This window comes from Ictalurus punctatus, chromosome 29, assembly GCF_001660625.3.
Source record: "Ictalurus punctatus breed USDA103 chromosome 29, Coco_2.0, whole genome shotgun sequence".
Lineage (NCBI taxonomy): Eukaryota > Metazoa > Chordata > Actinopteri > Siluriformes > Ictaluridae > Ictalurus > Ictalurus punctatus.
Window position 1 is genome coordinate 5,041,016 of NC_030444.2, and position 17,266 is coordinate 5,058,281.

The following is a 17,266-nucleotide window of genomic DNA, read 5'->3' on the forward strand; positions in this document are numbered from 1 at the left end:
CAGTTTCCATTTGCATTATTTCATTGCTTGAGGGAACAACAGATGAAATATGTGGCACATTGAATTAGTTACTTGCCAACTGTATGATTATTTTAGAGATTATTCTACATCCAGTTATTCGTTCTCATTAATAAAAGTATCTTTGCTTTTTACATTTTACATACATTTATTCACTTAGCAGACGCTTTTATCCAAAGCGACTTACAAATGAGGAAATACAAGCAAGGCGATATATCAAGCGGAGAACAATACAAATAGTGCTACCGTACAAGATTTTTTAATTGAGTTCTAGAAAAGCAAAGTGTACAGAGTAGAGGTATAAGTGCCATAGTAAGTTTTTTATTTATTTATTTTTTAAAGGATAATGTGAGGTTGGCGTTTTCGAAGTTAGTTACATGCTCACAGAAGAGGTGGGTCTTTAGCTGTTTTTTGAAGATAGTGACAGATTCTGTGGTCCAGATTGAGGTTGGAAGTTCATTCCAATAGTAGGCACTACTTAGCGTTGGTCGTTAATCAATCGCAGATTGCGTGAGGGAACATAAACTTCAAGGAGAGTGTTGAGGTAGGGGGGTGCTGTTCCAGACAAGGTCTTGTACGTGAGCTTGTAGGCCTTGAATTTGATACACAGGAAGCCAGTGGAGGGGGATGAAGAGGGGTGTGACATGAGTCCTTTTGGGCTGGTTGAAGACGAGGCGTGCTGCTGCATTCTGAATCATCTGGAGGGGTTTGATGGAGCTGGCTGGGAGGCCGAAGAGTAGTGCATTGCTATAATCCAGTTATGATATGACAAGAGCCTGGACTAGTAGTTGTGTAGCCTGTTCGGTGAGATAGGGTCTGATTCTCTTGATGTTGTACTGAATGAACCTACAGGACCGTGCAGTTGTTGAAATGTGGTCTGTAAAGGTCAAGTTGTCATCAAAAGTCACCCCAAGGTTCCTGGCTGTCCTGTTTGGCTTGAGTGTGGTTGAGCCGAGCTGTACAGTGAGGTTGTGGTTGATTGAGGGGCAGGCTGGGATGACGAGAAGATTTTGCCAAGTTGAGCTTAACGTGGTTTTCCCTCATCCAGTCCGAGATATCAGACAGGCAAGCAGAGATTCGTGCAGAGACAGATGGATCATCAGGCTGGAAGGACAAATAGAGCCGGGTGTCATCAGCATAGCAATGATAAGAGAAGCCATGAGACTCAATCACCTGCCCCAGAGATGTAGTATAAATAGGAAAGACAAGTGGACCCAGAACTGACCCCTGAAGAACCACAGTTGTGAGTTGCTGAGTTTCAGAAATACCTCCCGTCCACAATACCTTGAAGAATCTGTCTGAGAGATAGGATTCCACCCAGCCCAGAGCCGTTCTGTTGATGCCTAGGCTGGAGAGAATTGACAGGAGGATCTGATGATTGAGTGTTGAAAGCAGCAGAAAGGTCGAGCAGGATAAGTATAGATGTTCTTGAGGTTGATCTTGCTAGTCGTAAGGCTTCAGTGATGGAAAGCAGAGCAGTCTCCGTGGAGTGACTGCTTTTGAAGCCAGACTGCTTGGTGTCCAGGAGGTTGTTCTGTGTGAGAAAAATGGAGAGTTGATTGAAAACAGCTCTTTCAAGGTTTTTGGAAAGAAAAGGGAGGAGGGAAACAGGTCTGTAGTTGTCAACCACAGCAGGTTTAAGTGACGTTTTTTAAGCACTGGGGTAACCCGGGCCTGCTTAAATGAGGTAGGGTATGTGCCAGTAGAGACGGATGCGTTAAAGATGTGTGTCAGTGCAGGTAATGGTGTGGGAGAGATGGACTGAAGAAGGTGAGAAGGGATAGGGTCAAGAAGACAGGTTGTGGGACGGCTAGAGAGAAGGAGTTTTGAGACTTCGGTCACTGAGTGAGGAGAGAAGGAGGACAGTTGAGAGTTACGTGGAGGAGCCGGTCTATGCATGGCTGGGGTTGAGAACTGGTTCCTGATTGATGTAACCTTGTTGGAAAAGAAAGTGGCAAAGTCATCTGCAGTGAGAGAGGTAGGGGAAGGGGGACAGAGAAGTGAAGAAAAGGTTTTGAAGAGAGTATGGGTGTTGGAAGAGCTGCCAATCTTCTCTTGGTAGTATATGGCTTTAGCAGTGGAGATGCTATGGGAAAAAGGAGAGAAGTGTTTGGGGAGGAAACCCCCGCAGCACGGGGAGAACATGCAAACTCCGTACACACAGGACCACGGCGGGAATCGAACCCCCAATCCTGGAGGTGTGAGGCGAACGTGCTAACCAATAAATAAAAAATCAAATAAAATAAACACTCCACGAAATCATGTACGGACTGAATAAAGCCGAGTTGACTTTTCTCTTATTTCCACGCCTAGGCCGGTAGAGGGCGGTGTGCTGAAAGTCTGTCCCCCCACTGAAAGCCCTCTACCGGACTGAAGATGCATTGCAGTTGACTGTGTTGTCTTGCAGGGGAAGGGGAAGTGCAGGCTACTTACTCCTAAATCTCAAGTGGGAATGTAGACAGCGGAGCATAGTGTGAGTGAAATTACTGACCACTTAAAACATGCCCTGGCTTTTCGACAGTAAGGTAATGGTGCTTGTTTTTAAACGAACCTCGTTAAGTTCCTGGTCCAGTGCTGAGGCGCGAGGTGGGCGTTAACGTTAAAGCTTTAACACCGCGCACACGGCCTTGTTTAGCTCCAGCCTGCGCACTAGCAACGGAGTTTACAAGTTCATGTTTGTAGCACACAGCTGGCAGCGCGTTTCCCCACATCTCAGGCGAATGAAGTCGCTGAGCCGTAAAGTGAGTTTGTAACGTTTATGCATGGTGTTGGAGCATGACCCGTTACGGGCAGCTCTAATGAGCGGCGGCTGTTATAAACGCGAGGTCACTTGTTTATGAACACACACTGCTTAGCTGGTTTAGCTTAGCTCCAAACACGGCCCGTGTCGTGTGGTGGTTTGAAGCTAACCTGCTACTGAGCATGCGATTTGCTGGTGCATTTTATAAGTACTTCCAATAGACATACTGGATATTGTAGGCACTAGAGGTGTAATTACTTCAAAACCTGTCAGCATTGCAGAGTATAGTCGGTGTATGTTAGCTAGCTCTCTAACACTCGGCTAGTCAGGCCTAACATAGCGTGCTAGTTCGTATTTGCGTTTTTTCCTACCTGCATTCCGACTGGTCCGAATTCTTGCCCTAGGATTGGCTGATAATATTCCACCTCTTGGATTACGATTGGCTTGTGTTTCATTCTCATACAGTCCAGTCTGCGGCGTGTTTACGGGCATGAACTTCTAACCAATCCTAGCGCAGGAGACGGGACTTGCCGGAATAAGGGTGGACCTATGGAATGCTGATAAAACACATTTGTTTGTGATAATTCAAACAAAGTGACTGTTTGCTGTGACTTTAATGATTCTTCTTTACTCATTAAAAAACAACAACAATTTCTCTTAGATTTATGGCGGCAGGTCAGAATTTACAGGGGTCAGAGGAAAGTAAGTAAGAGCCTGCATTGGGGCTGATCAATGAGCAGCAGTATGGTCATGTATTCAGGGTCTTCTATTAAATACAGAAGGTCACGATATGGAGTGATATATTTTTTTTCGGTCTTAGAACAGAACTCTTGCACTTCTCCATCACTTTAAAGCAGTTATCTAAGAACGATCGTTATCTCTCCATTCATTGTCAGTAAAGAATGTATCCCGCTCAGATTCATGAGGAAACTGGAGAACATCTGCAGACACTTCTGTGATGGATAGCTGTCCCATCCAGGGTGTATCCACGGCAGTGTCGTATGAAAGTATATAATATTCCACTTATGAGCCTGTTGCTCTGGCGATATAACCTGTTAATGACCTGGATGTGGCCCATTTTTCACCTACATGCATAATTATATATGCATGTTATGTACGTCGGGTACATCTCGGAGATGGTTTGATAATGACTTGGCCATTGAACAAATCAGCAGCCCAGGATATATAAGCATATTTTGTGTCCAGGCTGTATGTTATTAAATTGCGTTCGCTGCCACTATTTAGCCTAGTGAATAAGGTTTCCAGGCAACCAAAACATGGCCCTGGGCATCACACCGGAGCTTCAACATGCCTGCTGGTCTAACTAATGAATTGATTTTCATTTGTCCACCCCTGCATCATCTGACAAGGCTGTGGTTAATTCACAGTAATTTAATAAAATGCCTTTTTTCCCTCTATCTATATTTTTCTAGAGCAGACGTGACAGTGGAAGCATTCATGGATATAGTTGGCACGTTTAACCATTTAATTCCCAGTGATCAGTTGGAAGACTCCCTGCTCCTCGGCCAGAACCTGGAATGTGAAGCAAGTGATGAGTTTGCATCGAGCCACAGCCTACCAGGAGACTCACTCAAGAACATGCTCAGTGACAAGGATCCTATGTTTGGATCTGCCAGCGCACAGTTTCATCTCTTAGAAAATGACGATGCTAACCTTCAGCTCTCCAGCTCATTAGGTGCAAAGACATACTTATAAACATTAACATAAAACTAGCAGGGACTAGGGACATGAAAAGGTTTTAAATTCTCTTTTTGACTTTTCTTATTGTTTCAGACCATGACATGAATTCTTCAGGCTTCAGCCAGACATGTGCTGATGGGGACGAGACTCCGGCCAAGTTTCCCCGAGGCAGGAGGAAAGGCGCCACTCAGCTACAGAGGAAACAAACTGGTATGAATGAGAGAGCGAGAGCATGAGCGTCATCATTCTGGCTTCCTAACAGTTTACTACCAAGATCATGATTTTGCATTCTTCAAAACTACTTGTACTAAAATGAATGATTAGAGGTTTTTATGGTTTGGAATTTTCACTGTATGATAACCTAGTTTTAAAAATATCATCACCTTTTGAGAAAAAAAAACAACACAAGCCCACTGGTGATGATGAAAGGAAATTAAACCTCGTGTGTGGTTTATAACAAAAAAAAAAAACCCATCACATACACACACAAAAGGAAACAAAAAGGTCAAGTCCATTCAATGTTCGTCTTGCTTAGAATATTTTCTCAGTGACTCAAAATAAAATATCTTACTGTGTCAGTATTTGTCACAGTGTCGCAGAGAGAGTGGCTGCGAGGAAAAAAAGTCTAACTAGTGTGCAGTGCTGCTTAGGCAAAAGCGGATGGTTGTTTGGTTTAGTTTTGGTCAGCAGTGGGATGTTCGTCTGTACGTTTGATAGGGTTGTGCATTATAGTTATAAAAATGCTAATAGCAGGAGCAGACACATCAATGTAACATGTTTACAACAGTAGCAGATTACACAGCCAATAGGTTTTCAGTGCAGCTCTGTCGTCATGGTAGAAGTAGTGGTGGTGGTAGTGGTAGTAGTAATATGACTTAGCTATAGTCCAGAGTTGTGAAATCCAGCCTAAATTTTTGGGGAGTTACAGCTGGACATTAAAGGAACTTGATTAGGTAAAACAATGAACTGGTAAATGGTAATAAACTGAAATTCATTTCAATCTTTTATTTTGAAAAAGTCAGCCATCATACACTGTAACTACCTGTGAAACTGTGACACAGTAACAACTCTATAAACAATACATCACTTTTGAAAGGATGCTTAAATGTATAATAACACATTCCTCAATAAGCTGGATTTCTGGCTGTGCTCAAGGTGGAGAAAATTTATAGGGTTTGTTTTTAAACTGTAATATGGTGTAAACTAGGGCTGCAACTAATTATTATTTTTTCAATTAATTGGATGCTGGAAACACAAATTTTCAATACCATTTTTTGTTTTATTTAAAATAAAATCCACAAATTGAGTGTTACAAATATAAACTTCAGACTAAAACTTAGGCGTATTGTTTTACTGATGCTTACTTTGACCGTACCATTTTAATGTGATATTACAGATCATACTCACGCTCCTACTGTTTATCACCGTGTCTACAATGCGAGTGAGGACCAACGTGACCTCGTTACAAATAGATCGTTCCCCTTGTAATAAACGACAGATTTTACACTGCAAGCGTGCAAATACAGCATATAATGACAATAAACTTGAATTAATCTGAACCTTTTAAGCAGGGCTGCAACTAACAATTATTTTCATAATCGATTAATCTGCCAATTATTTCTTATTCTTCCAATTAATTGATTAATCGAATGGGGGGGAAAAACATTAATTCAATAAATTTTTATTTAAATTTTTTTTTGCACACAGTGGAGCATTTTGGATATAAACATAAGTTTCTGCTTGTGCATCACTGTCGTGCTTCCGTGCTACATGAGCTCCGCATTGTAAAGTTTGCAGGTTACACTCTTCTTTGCGGCATTTAATATAAAATGATCCCATGCCTTAGAGGTAACCCACTGTGTGCCAACAACTGGAAAACTGCTTGTACTCCTGGTTAGTAAAAAACTGTTAGTGTTCCATTTGTGAAGATCTAAACTTCAAACACTAGGTGGTAGAGTACAGTGGGTAGTGTAAGTGTATTGTACGTCATTTGGGACACAACTTTGGTATGTACTCCAGTTAATCTGCAGCTCTAGTGTAAACACCTTTTTTTGCAATAATATAATGGCTGGGTGTGAGTTTTAATGTAGAGCCACTCATTCTTCAATATGTAATCTTGATACATCAGAGGATGGATTGTGTTCGTGATGAAACATAATTAACTGCTTCAGACTTGCCATTAAAGTTATTTTTATGTCTTTTCTAAGCCTTTTCATCTAGAGGCCGAGGCCGAGGTGGACGGACAAGGCACCCAGGTCCATTTAGAGGAGTTTCCACTGAAGCGCTTTGCAAAAAAACTGGCCGGATATCCGAAGTAAAGGTTGACGAAGAACCAGGGTCCAGTAGCATCTCAGTAACAGAGATGCATATGGAAAAACGGGAAGAATTGCTGAGCCGTCGGTTTAACATCCATGAAGTTGACCCATCAATGAAACCTGTAGTCGTGTTGAGGCGCTTAACAGTGACAGTGGGGGGCTACAAAATTGAACTGTTGCCTGGACCTTCTCATACTACTTCTGGATCATTTAATACAAGCAGTCTTCAGTCTCTGAGCTTCCAGGACAATTCCATGACCACTGAAAGCAATGGGTTGGATCCGGGACAGGCACAGACATTTGATGTGCATTCAGCCCCAGAGGTTGTTGAAGAGCTTAATGTCATAGAACAAGGAGCTAATGAAATTCCTATGGATTTAGGGCCATATGTAAATCCGAATGAAGTGCAACATACCAATGGTGCGACAGAGGTAACCACGGACACCAAAGCCATTGACCAAAACGATGCCGAAAAGCTGAGTGATGACAAATCAGAAAGAAAAAATGTCAAAACGGAGAAAATCGCTGATAAAAAGCTCCTGAAACCCAAGCAACCACTGGGTATAACCAAAAACAAGCACCTTAGCAGAGCAGGTGTCCTGCAGAAGGGGACCAAGCTTCACAAACCACAAGATAAAAAGGTCCAAAAAGCTACAGCAGAAAATCAGCAACACATCAAAGGCAAGCCAAATAACATAGGCCTAAAACAACCAGCTCTATCTCTCAAGCCCAAACAAGCCTTGAAACCACAAAAGGAGCAAGTCTGTGATCTGGTGAAACACAATGTCAGCCCCTCTGTTCCACGCTCTCCCACAATAAATAGAAAGGTGTCCTCCGATTCCAGTCCTGCTGCTAAAGTAGCTTTGAATAAATCTCCTCCTTCAGTAAAGAAACCACAAAATCCATCGCCCTCGGGGATCAAACAGAGCCAGTCAGTGAAGGACGGCCCAGCAGAGGAAGAACAGGAGAAAACAAAAATCAAGAAACCAGAAAAGCTTTTGCAGAGACAGAGAAGCAGAAGCAGCAGAAGCATTTCTATAGATGAACCTGAACTGTTCATCCCTGATAATGCTCCTGTGGTGAAGAAGGGGCCAGCAGAGGGGGAACCTACACCTGCTTCTGAAAATGAGACAGCATGGGATTCAAGCAAACAATGTGGATTATGTAATAAACCACACAGCAACAGGTAGATTCCTTTTTATCCATAGATTAACAACCTGATACTTCAGATTAGGTTTGGTAGTTGTTAGGTTGTTAAAAATGTGTTGTATAACAAGCTCACTACCTGAATGAATCACTGTCACCATCCCCAAGGTGGCCTTTATAGAAATACTCCCGGAACACCTAAGAATGAGCTGTGTATAGCTGTACCCTAGCGCTACATTTGTGTTTTCCCTGCTCTAACACACCTAATCCAACAGGCCTGAGTGAATGTGGGAGTGTTAAAGCAGGCAAAACACTAAATGTGCCAGAGTTACTCCCAAGACCTGTACTGTTAACATTACTGCCATACAGTTAATATGACGTGCAGTAAATGACTTCCTGGGACCGTGCTGTGAGTAACATTAAGTGTATTTTCAGATTCATGGTAGGCTGTGGGCGCTGTGATGACTGGTTCCATGGCGATTGTATTGGACTGGACCTGGCTACAGTACAACAAATGGAAAAGGATGACCAGGAGTATGTCTGTCTTAAATGCTGTGCCGATGAAGGTGGGAAAGGCAATACTGAGAATACAGACAACAATTCAGCACCAGATCAGAAACAGGGACCCGAAGCATCAGTCACGGCAGGCGGAATCAGGCCCTTTAGGAAGGTAAGACTTGCTTTTGGTCTTTTGACTCAAATAGTGTCAAGTAGTGATTTTGACAAAAAATGACTTACGGGTGGTGTTCAGACTTAATCTGCTACAGTATGTGGTTTTACATTTGTCTGTAGGCATGGGACAGCCAGTATGGTCCAGTTAGAACCTAGAAAATGCACATGGGTATAATGTCCAACAACTGATCAACACCTGGGAAAGTTTACTTCCTAATCTAATGACTTCTCTAAAAAATTCTGATGCCTCCGGTGCTGCATGGGTTTCTTGTTTGCATAAGATAACACTTTAAATCATCAAGGGTCGTAATAATAGGCAATGTCAATGTGTTGAGTGTCAGTGAAATAAATTACTGTGCATAGAGCCATCAGCACTGTTCAGCCAGTTGGCACTTTTATGTAATGCTAGATTGGCCAGTACATAAAATTAACTCTCAGTCAGAGCTGTCGGTTTGAATTGGCACACACTCGTCCTATGCCTAAATAAGTCCTTCCTCATGGTACCTGAAAGTAGTCCAGCCAAAAACCTAACCCCAAATTTTCAAAGTGCAACTTAAGAGAGTCGCAGGGCGGGTATCGTAACGGAGATGCCATCAACTGTGTTTAAGCCAGATAGCTTGCAATAATATCCTGCTTCAGAGACGCACAAATCTCCACGGACGCCTTGTAAGCTGACTCTGCAGACCTGAATGAACAGAGTGCTTATGGAGAGAAGCAGTTCTCCTTCTCCATGGCCCTGTGTTTTAGCTTGCGCTAAAACATTAGCAGCGAATGATTGATTCATTGGAAGTATTGTTGCTATGGCTTGCATTGTGTGTTCACTTACATTAAATTCCGTACCTGCGCACTGAATGTGAATTTGCGTGTATGTGATATTTCGTACGTATTCGTTTTCAGCGGGGAGTCGTGAAAAATGCCCAAGGGATTGTGGGACGGCAAGTAAGAACCTGATTTGTGCATGCACCCTGATAAAAAATTTACATTATCAATAGGGCTTAAGTGATAATTTTATAAAGCATTTGATTCATTTTTTCCATGAGCCATTTCATAAAAGATTTTAAAGTGACTTTCAGAAAGTGTTTGGGACAAAACTGGGCATATCATCATGTCCCTAACCTAATTTGCACTGGTTTTGCCCTCATGTGGCATGTAGGTTACTCTCATACTTTCTTTTAAGGGGTATGTTAATTTCTTTATATTTCCATGTATATTTTATAAGCTCAAACCCATAAGGGCATTAAGGGATTCCTTTGCTTCTGCTTATGTTCGTAGCTATTTTTGTATTGACCACATTTGTATTTGTGTGCACCACACAGCTCAATAGCCATTTTTTTTGTACCATAATTTGGCATTCTGTGTATTTGAGTGGGTGATTTGTGTGTCAATGTGGTATGACAAACAGCAGTGTAATTGCTCTGTCACTTTAAACCAGGACTCGGGAGAAAGACGAATATCAGTGGATTCAGCGCTCAAAACTGGTAAGATTCTTATTTCCCTTGCATAAGATGAAAAACATGCATTCGTAATCATCTGAAGTTCATTAAATACTTTGGTTTGGTTTGGTTTCCTCAGGGTCAACTGTGAAGCATGAGGTGAAGAAGGCTAAAATTTCTCTTCCAAGCTTAAAGAAACCATCCACTGGACAAATCAGGAGGAGTGTCCGAGACGCACTAGAGGAGATTCTCCTGAAAAGGTATGGAATGTACCAACACGCTCGCCTTTTACCAACACCTTGTACTGGGATTTAGGCTAATGTTGTAATCAGGATTTAGTGACAACGTTGGGAATTTAATTCAGATGATCTGTTGAAGAATGACCATGTGATCGTGTATTAAATCATTGCTGTGTGGCTTTACAATTTATCATGACGTACTCTTATTTAATCACTTATTAATAGAATGAATTATTTTCATTAACCACTTGCTCAAAGGATGAAGGAATCAGACTTGAAGATTTCAAAAGAGAAGCCAGCTGAATTGGCTAAAGGTACAGAAAAAGAGCTTTTTGCCCTCTTCCAAGGTGTCGACGGCAAGTACAAGAACAAATACCGAAGCTTGATGTTCAATCTCAGAGACACAAAGAATAACGTAAGAGTTTTTTCCATCCTCATATTGGACCCTGTGTTGCAACAGTAATAGATTTCTAATTCTGTCCAACTGATTTCCAGTCTTGTACAAACTCTTAAACAGTAATTTTGTGCCCAGAAGTTGGCAATGAGTAAAACACAAATGCGCAACCTCTTCCAGGTGTTATTCAAACGTGTTCTCAAGGGGGAGATTCCTCCTAGAGATTTAGTTCGTTTGAGTGCAGAAGAACTAGCCTCCAAGGAACTGGCTGCTTGGCGACAACGAGAGAATCGACATGTAATTAACACACAAATACAGATAGATATTTTGGACTAAAAGTCAGCCTAATATTTGGAAAATTTGTAATATGCCTAAGCATTGTTTTATATTAACCGTCTCTTACTGTTAATCCTTTTTGCAGACAATTGAAATGATCGAAAAAGAACAACGGGAAGTGGAGAGACGACCAGTCACCAAAATCACACACAAAGGGGAGATTGAAATTGAGAACCAAGAACCTGCAAAAGCTCCTGAGGCCTTGGTAAGACTGAATGAGCTGCTTCTGTGTGCAATTGTCAAGCCGTATGTCCAAGTTATAGTAAGACATGTCTCCCTTCAGCCTGATCCTGCCCCTAAAGCTGTCGAGGTGTGTGAGGAAAAAACACCAGAATCAAAGGCAGAAAGCCCCAAGAAAGCTAAAGATACAACAAGCTTGCACAAGTCTCATCTTTTTGATCTTCACTGCAAGATCTGCACAGGTAACGTGTTTAAGCCTTAAAAATCATGACCGTCATTGATTTTTTTCGAATTTAATCTGTCCTTTTTTTACTTCAAGGCCGAATGGTTCCACCAGTGGAGGAGGCAACCACTAAGGCTGTCAAAGTGGCCTCGACTGTCATTAGAAGGCAGTCCGCAGTTACAGAAGGAGAGTGCCATGAACCCACACCCACATCTCCACCTGTTGCTCCATTGGCCCTGGTGGATGACTTGTCTCTGAGAGCAATGGAGGAAGGCCTTCTTAACTTCCCTGCTTTTGAGTCAAGGTAAAACAGCTTCAGCTTGTGAATGTTCTGTATTTGAATCTTAATATTTAAGGTCCTTGCAGTGGATTACATCACAGTAGTAATGGTGATGTTTAGATTGGTCATGCTGCAATTTGTTTCTTTTTTGAACTCTTGAAACGGACCACCAGAAACTATAGCTGCTGCTAGGTGCACTAGCAACTGCGTGATTTTCTCCACTGTACATTTACTTTTACATTAGGCAAAAATATAATTGTGCCAACATATTTTCTTTCATTAGAAAACTAACATTTTACAAAAAAATTTTTTTTCAAATGACTTGGAGTGAAATATTCTGAAAAGCAGCCAATAAGTGTCCAGCGTAGGTGGGAACTCCTTTAATACTGTTTAAAAAGCATCTTGGGTGATTCCTCAAGAAATCGATTGAGAAATGAATACATTTCTGAAAATTCAAGGCAAAAAGGGGGTCTACTTAAAAAATCCAAAATAGATCAGCATAATTTAGTATTTTAGCATCTTCTATCACAACATAATTCCCATAGTTCCATTTGTGTTACTCCAGAGTTTTGATGAGTTTAAAGAATGAGTGTGTCTAAACTTTTAGCCGGTAGTGTACATGCATATGGCCGTAAGTAGCCATGCAATTTGTGCTGCAATTGCCTAGCACAAAACACTGAAGGTTTTATGTTATCATGGCTTCCAGGAATTTTCATTATGTAATTAAGGCACTGTTTCCTTACAGGTTGGAAAGTGCGAGCAATAAAGAAGATACAGTTGCATTCCTGGCTGGTTTAGAAATGTTATGGAACGGATATATAGACATGCCATCTGTAGCTCGGTACCTTACGAAAGCTTACCCAGTCTCTGGAATTTTGGACCACCTTACCGAAGTAAGCGTCATTAGATGGAAACCCGATCATTTTGACATTTGAATTTAAGGCAAGCTTTAATTTCCCTCATGTTGATGTCCCAGGATCTGCCAGACACAATCCAGGTTGGTGGAAGGATCTCTCCCCAAACAGTCTGGGACTATGTGGAAAAAATTCGTGCCTCTGGTACAAAGGTGAGCATGACTTGCTTGCTGTATATGACTTGCTAATAAGAATAAATGAATGCCACAGCTTATGATCTGTTGTTGTTTCTAATTCCTCAGGAAATATGTGTAATTCGCTTCACCCCAGTCACAGAGGAAGATGAGATCTCGTACACCTTGCTGTATGCCTATTTCAGTAGTCGCAGGCGATACGGTGTTGTTGCCAACAATCGCAAACAAGTTAAAGACATGTATCTCATCCCTCTTGGCTCCACTGAAAAAATTCCACATCAGATTGTTCCGTTTGATGGCCCAGGTAAGACTTGATTTACTTTGCAGAGATGACTCTCAAACTCTCCTGAAATATTAAAAGTAGAATCATCAGAAATGCAATAATTTGGTACTAATCGAAAAACAGGAATGAACTCTGTTAATACAGCATAACAATTTAAACTTGTATTTCCAAATGCTTGGTACTTCTTGTGGAGACACATGTCATCCAAATAAAAGCTAATAGTGACTTGTATTCACTCATACATGCCATTCTAAACTAAGTATTTTTTAAAATAATTTCTAACAGGGTTAGAGAATAACCGGCCAAACCTTCTTCTGGGACTAATCATTCGCCAGAGGCCCAAAAGGGATTTTGTGGTCCTCCTACCAAGTGAGGCCAGTGAACCTCCAAGTTTCTTGGTGGAGAACAAACCTCAGGTAGACCCTGTCCAGAAAGCTGTGGTGGCTAGAGATGAGGAAAGAGACTTCATAAGCAGTCTTGGACGGATACAGAATAAGGAGAGTGCAAATCCTAGCAAATCTGCAGTGACTGAACCTCGATTAGATATCGAGGATGAGGAAAATGTCTCATTGCGTTTCCTCCCAGGCGTGCTAAAGCAGCCCAAATCTGAGAAGGCTACACCAGCAGATGATGAAGGAAAAAACACAATTAGTAGTACAGTCAGTCAGACATCTAGCTCTGATGGTGACACCTCAGGTCGTCTCACTCCTAAAACACCCACGACCCCCAGGCTGGACCGTTTCATCATCAAAAAGAAGGATCCAAAATCTGTCGAGATGAAACAAGAGACATCCAGTTCAAATGCAGAGATCACGAGTTCACAAGGAAAAGAAAAAGAAGGTGAACCACAGAGTGGAGTTGTATTATCTCTAAAGGATAAACCAGGAGATGTATCTACAGAAACTTTCCTCTCTAGCCTTTCCACAATTCAGCCTAGTACTGAACCTAACAGCACTGAAACAAAAACGGATACCACATCACCAAGCACACAGCCTAGTCAAGACACAAACCTGTCTCCTGTATCCGCTTCAGCTACATTGATAGATAGCACTAATGATACCACTGAAGATGTTTCCAAACACAAAACTGTGGAAATTCAGACTAAGACTTTAAAACTATCCACAACTGGCGTTTTGAAAAAGACTGATGCGTCAGAACCTGTTGATGCAAAGCAGTTGTCTTTGAATAAGGACGTATCACAACTCGAAGTCACCCAGGATGCACCTTCAGCCCAGTCATCAGTTAGCCAGTCTGCACCTTCACAACCATCATCAGCAACAGAGTCTGCACAGCCACCGTCAGAGTTTAAAGCTGTTGAAGATATTCAGACCATCACCACTATTTCCTTGTCTGGAAAAAATGAAGGTCTCAAGCAGTCAAGACAACGTCTTCTAAGCCCTACTCCTTTCAATACTGCAAGTCATGGACCTCCTCCAGCTGCATTTCCTCCTTATCACACCGCACCAGTTGACCATGCTTACCACCCTGGACCAGTGCCCACCTACCCACCTCAGTCTAACCCTCCACCATTTATACCCATGCATCAGCAGGCCCCTCCGCCATTTAGCTACCCTCCACCTCTGCCTCTTCCAATGATGTTCCCCCAGAATGATCCTCAAACTCGAATGCATGCCCCACCTTGGGCTCAGGCAGTGCCTCCTCCGGCTTGTTTTCCACAGGCTGCCCCGGAGGCAGTTGCTGGGCCTCCACAGTCATATACAACCCCAATATTCCCTGATTCCTCCATGCTGAATCTCCCACCCTTGAACAAGAGTGGTCAGGGCTCTGAGCTGTGGGACCGGAAGTCCAGACCCTTGGCTGATCCCTTCAAAAAGGATGACCGAGAACATTATGGGAGGTACAGGCACAAGAGCCAACACTACGAGCGAGAGAGGCACAAGGTTAGGAGTCGGAGCCGAAGCCGAAGCCGAAGCAAGAGCAGGAGTCGCAGCAGGAGTCGAAGCCGGAGCAGGCACAGACACAAGAGCAAACACTCGCGAGAGGACAGGCACGGGGAGAGGAGGAAAGAGAGACATCACAGCAGTCACCACAGGGACAGGGACAAACACAGACGGGACTCTGATCATGAAAAACACAGGCGAGACTCGAGAGACAGTCACTCATGAACTTCATGCTCAACCTAGATACACCCATTCAAAAACATTGACCAGACATGTTCTTTTTGTATTTTACTGCATAGTAAGAAGTTATTTATATCATTTAAAAACAGCTTTTTATGAGTGTAATTTTACATTTTTAGTTGTTCATAGTTTGGTTTAAATGTCTTTGTTTTAAAGTTTAATTAATATCAGAACCAGAAGTCTCAGTCAGAACCAGGTTTTCATGTTATTAATTAAAAATTAATGCCAAGAAGTGAAAACATTATTTCCTCTGCATTTTTAAAATATCTTCAACATTTTCTATTTGCATTGAATGACAATGTGTCTGTACATTTTGGCTTTATCAAACAGTAGAGATGACGTGCTTGCTGCACATTGTGTTTATGTACAGTTCATAAAATCTTTTTATTGTTGATTAAAAAATGAATAAAACAAACTTTATTAAAAATCCTGGTCAAGTATTAATGGGACTCTCCATTAATGCACCATTAAATAAATAAAAAGAATGCAGTTAAATTGTAAATATACACAAGTAAACACATTGTTTATATTTGTCACCTGGTTAGCACGTTTATTCTCTCTGTGTGTGTGTGTGTGTGTGTGTGTGTGAGAGAGAGAGAGAGAGAGAGAGAGAGAGAGATGAGGAATAATAATGAAAGAACAGCAGTTTGGATTGAAGTAGTAGGCTTTTGAGCATGACAGTAAAACATCTGTGATTAATGTTTATATTTGTAACACTGATCCAGAGAGGTGCATTTGTCAGTGCATCTTGCCTTTCATTGAAGTCTATATAATTTGACTATTGTAGTTTTCTTACTGGCTTTTAACTTCCCAATGGCCAAACTGTTCCACTTTTAAACATCATGTTTTAAACATCCCTATTAAAACTTAATTTATTCAAATAGTATCCTTTTAACAAAAAATCAGGTAGACATTGTACCAGCTCCATGGGACACTTCAGTGGTGTGGTCATGTCTGTATATGTAACAGTTGGTCTTTGTGAAAAATCCCTAAGCAGAGATGATTGTTAAGGTGACATTTCCAGGACATGGTTGAGCTAATTGTGCTTTGCTGAAGCAGATCTTGCTCAATGACACTGGTTGCTGGACAACTCCTCTTCTCATATGCCAGTCAAGAAAGCACTCATACAATCTGAGGTCGAAAGAGCAGGAGCTGAAAGCACCCCTTGGGTCTATCTGTGTACAAGCCTGCCTTCACTGATGAACACTGTTCAAAAGGTTATGTATTACAAAAGTATGTATTACATTAAGTATTTATAGAAGATCTTTGTCCAGTAGATTTTTTCTTGGTCATGTAACTGCAAACGGGAACAGCATTTAAGTTCTGTTTGGTTCTATCAAATAAAACACCACTGAGTGGAGGTTATGGACAGAACAGAGGTTTTTAATGTTGTTTCTCTACACAGTTAAACAACTGGAATATGAAATAACTGGTCTATGAAGTACATACATATTTCAAAGTCTGACTTTACAAATAAAATACTAAAAACTAAAAACTGAAAAACTTTACATCAAGTACACACACTGCATCCAATACACTCCCATGTTAATCAGTGCGGATTTTCTTTGGCCTACAAGCATCATATCAGTCCTACTCCTGAGGGTATTCCAGAAAGCAGGGTTAACCCAAACCTTGCTTACTTGGAGTATGTCGGTTCCAGAACACTGGTTAAGAGTTAGTTCAATCAACCTCCAGTTGGTTACTCAGAGTTAATGCGCGTGCATGGCAAGTACATAAAGACATTGTCAATGGATCGCCGATTTCAGGAGTCACCATGGAAACCCAGGGGAAAAAAAACAACAACAAAAAAAACGAGCTGCATACTTCAGCGAAGCAGAGTTAGAGGTTTTAATGCATGCTTATGAGGAATATAAGCCATTTATAAAATAAAAAAAAAGAGTAACTGCTGCTTCAGACAGAGAGTTGGCTTGGAAAAAAGTAACGGATCAGAGTAAATCTGAAAGGTTTCCTTTCATTATGATGCTAAATTAAACATTGATCCTATTAGACCTGTACTGTAACATTCAATAGATGTGTCTTTACTTTTATCCCTCAGTCAATTTCTTAACATTGAACATAGTACTAATATTATAATAGTCTTTATATTTTAGCAGGTG

General features: G+C 41.5%; 1 protein-coding gene across 6 annotated transcripts; it reads left to right on the forward strand.

Moving 5' to 3' along the window:
• Positions 1-2,372: 2,372 nt before the first annotated feature.
• phf3 (PHD finger protein 3) lies at positions 2,373-15,651 on the forward strand. 6 transcript variants are annotated; one of them, XM_017461625.3, is made up of 16 exons: positions 2,373-2,491; positions 4,197-4,454; positions 4,553-4,669; positions 6,667-7,960; positions 8,356-8,590; positions 10,025-10,070; positions 10,165-10,285; positions 10,523-10,679; positions 10,839-10,955; positions 11,080-11,199; positions 11,278-11,416; positions 11,494-11,701; positions 12,423-12,570; positions 12,654-12,743; positions 12,834-13,029; positions 13,294-15,651. In XM_017461625.3, the coding sequence occupies exons 2-16, from the start codon at positions 4,217-4,219 to the stop codon at positions 15,132-15,134; spliced, it is 5,067 nt and encodes a 1,688-aa protein (XP_017317114.1). In that variant the 5' UTR covers positions 2,373-2,491; positions 4,197-4,216; the 3' UTR covers positions 15,135-15,651. The 6 variants fall into 6 exon arrangements, with proteins under 6 accessions (XP_017317114.1, XP_017317115.1, XP_017317117.1 ...); XM_017461626.3 differs by having other exon boundaries at positions 2,405-2,543; XM_017461628.3 differs by having other exon boundaries at positions 2,413-2,543; positions 4,192-4,454.
• The last annotated feature ends 1,615 nt before the right edge of the window (positions 15,652-17,266 follow it).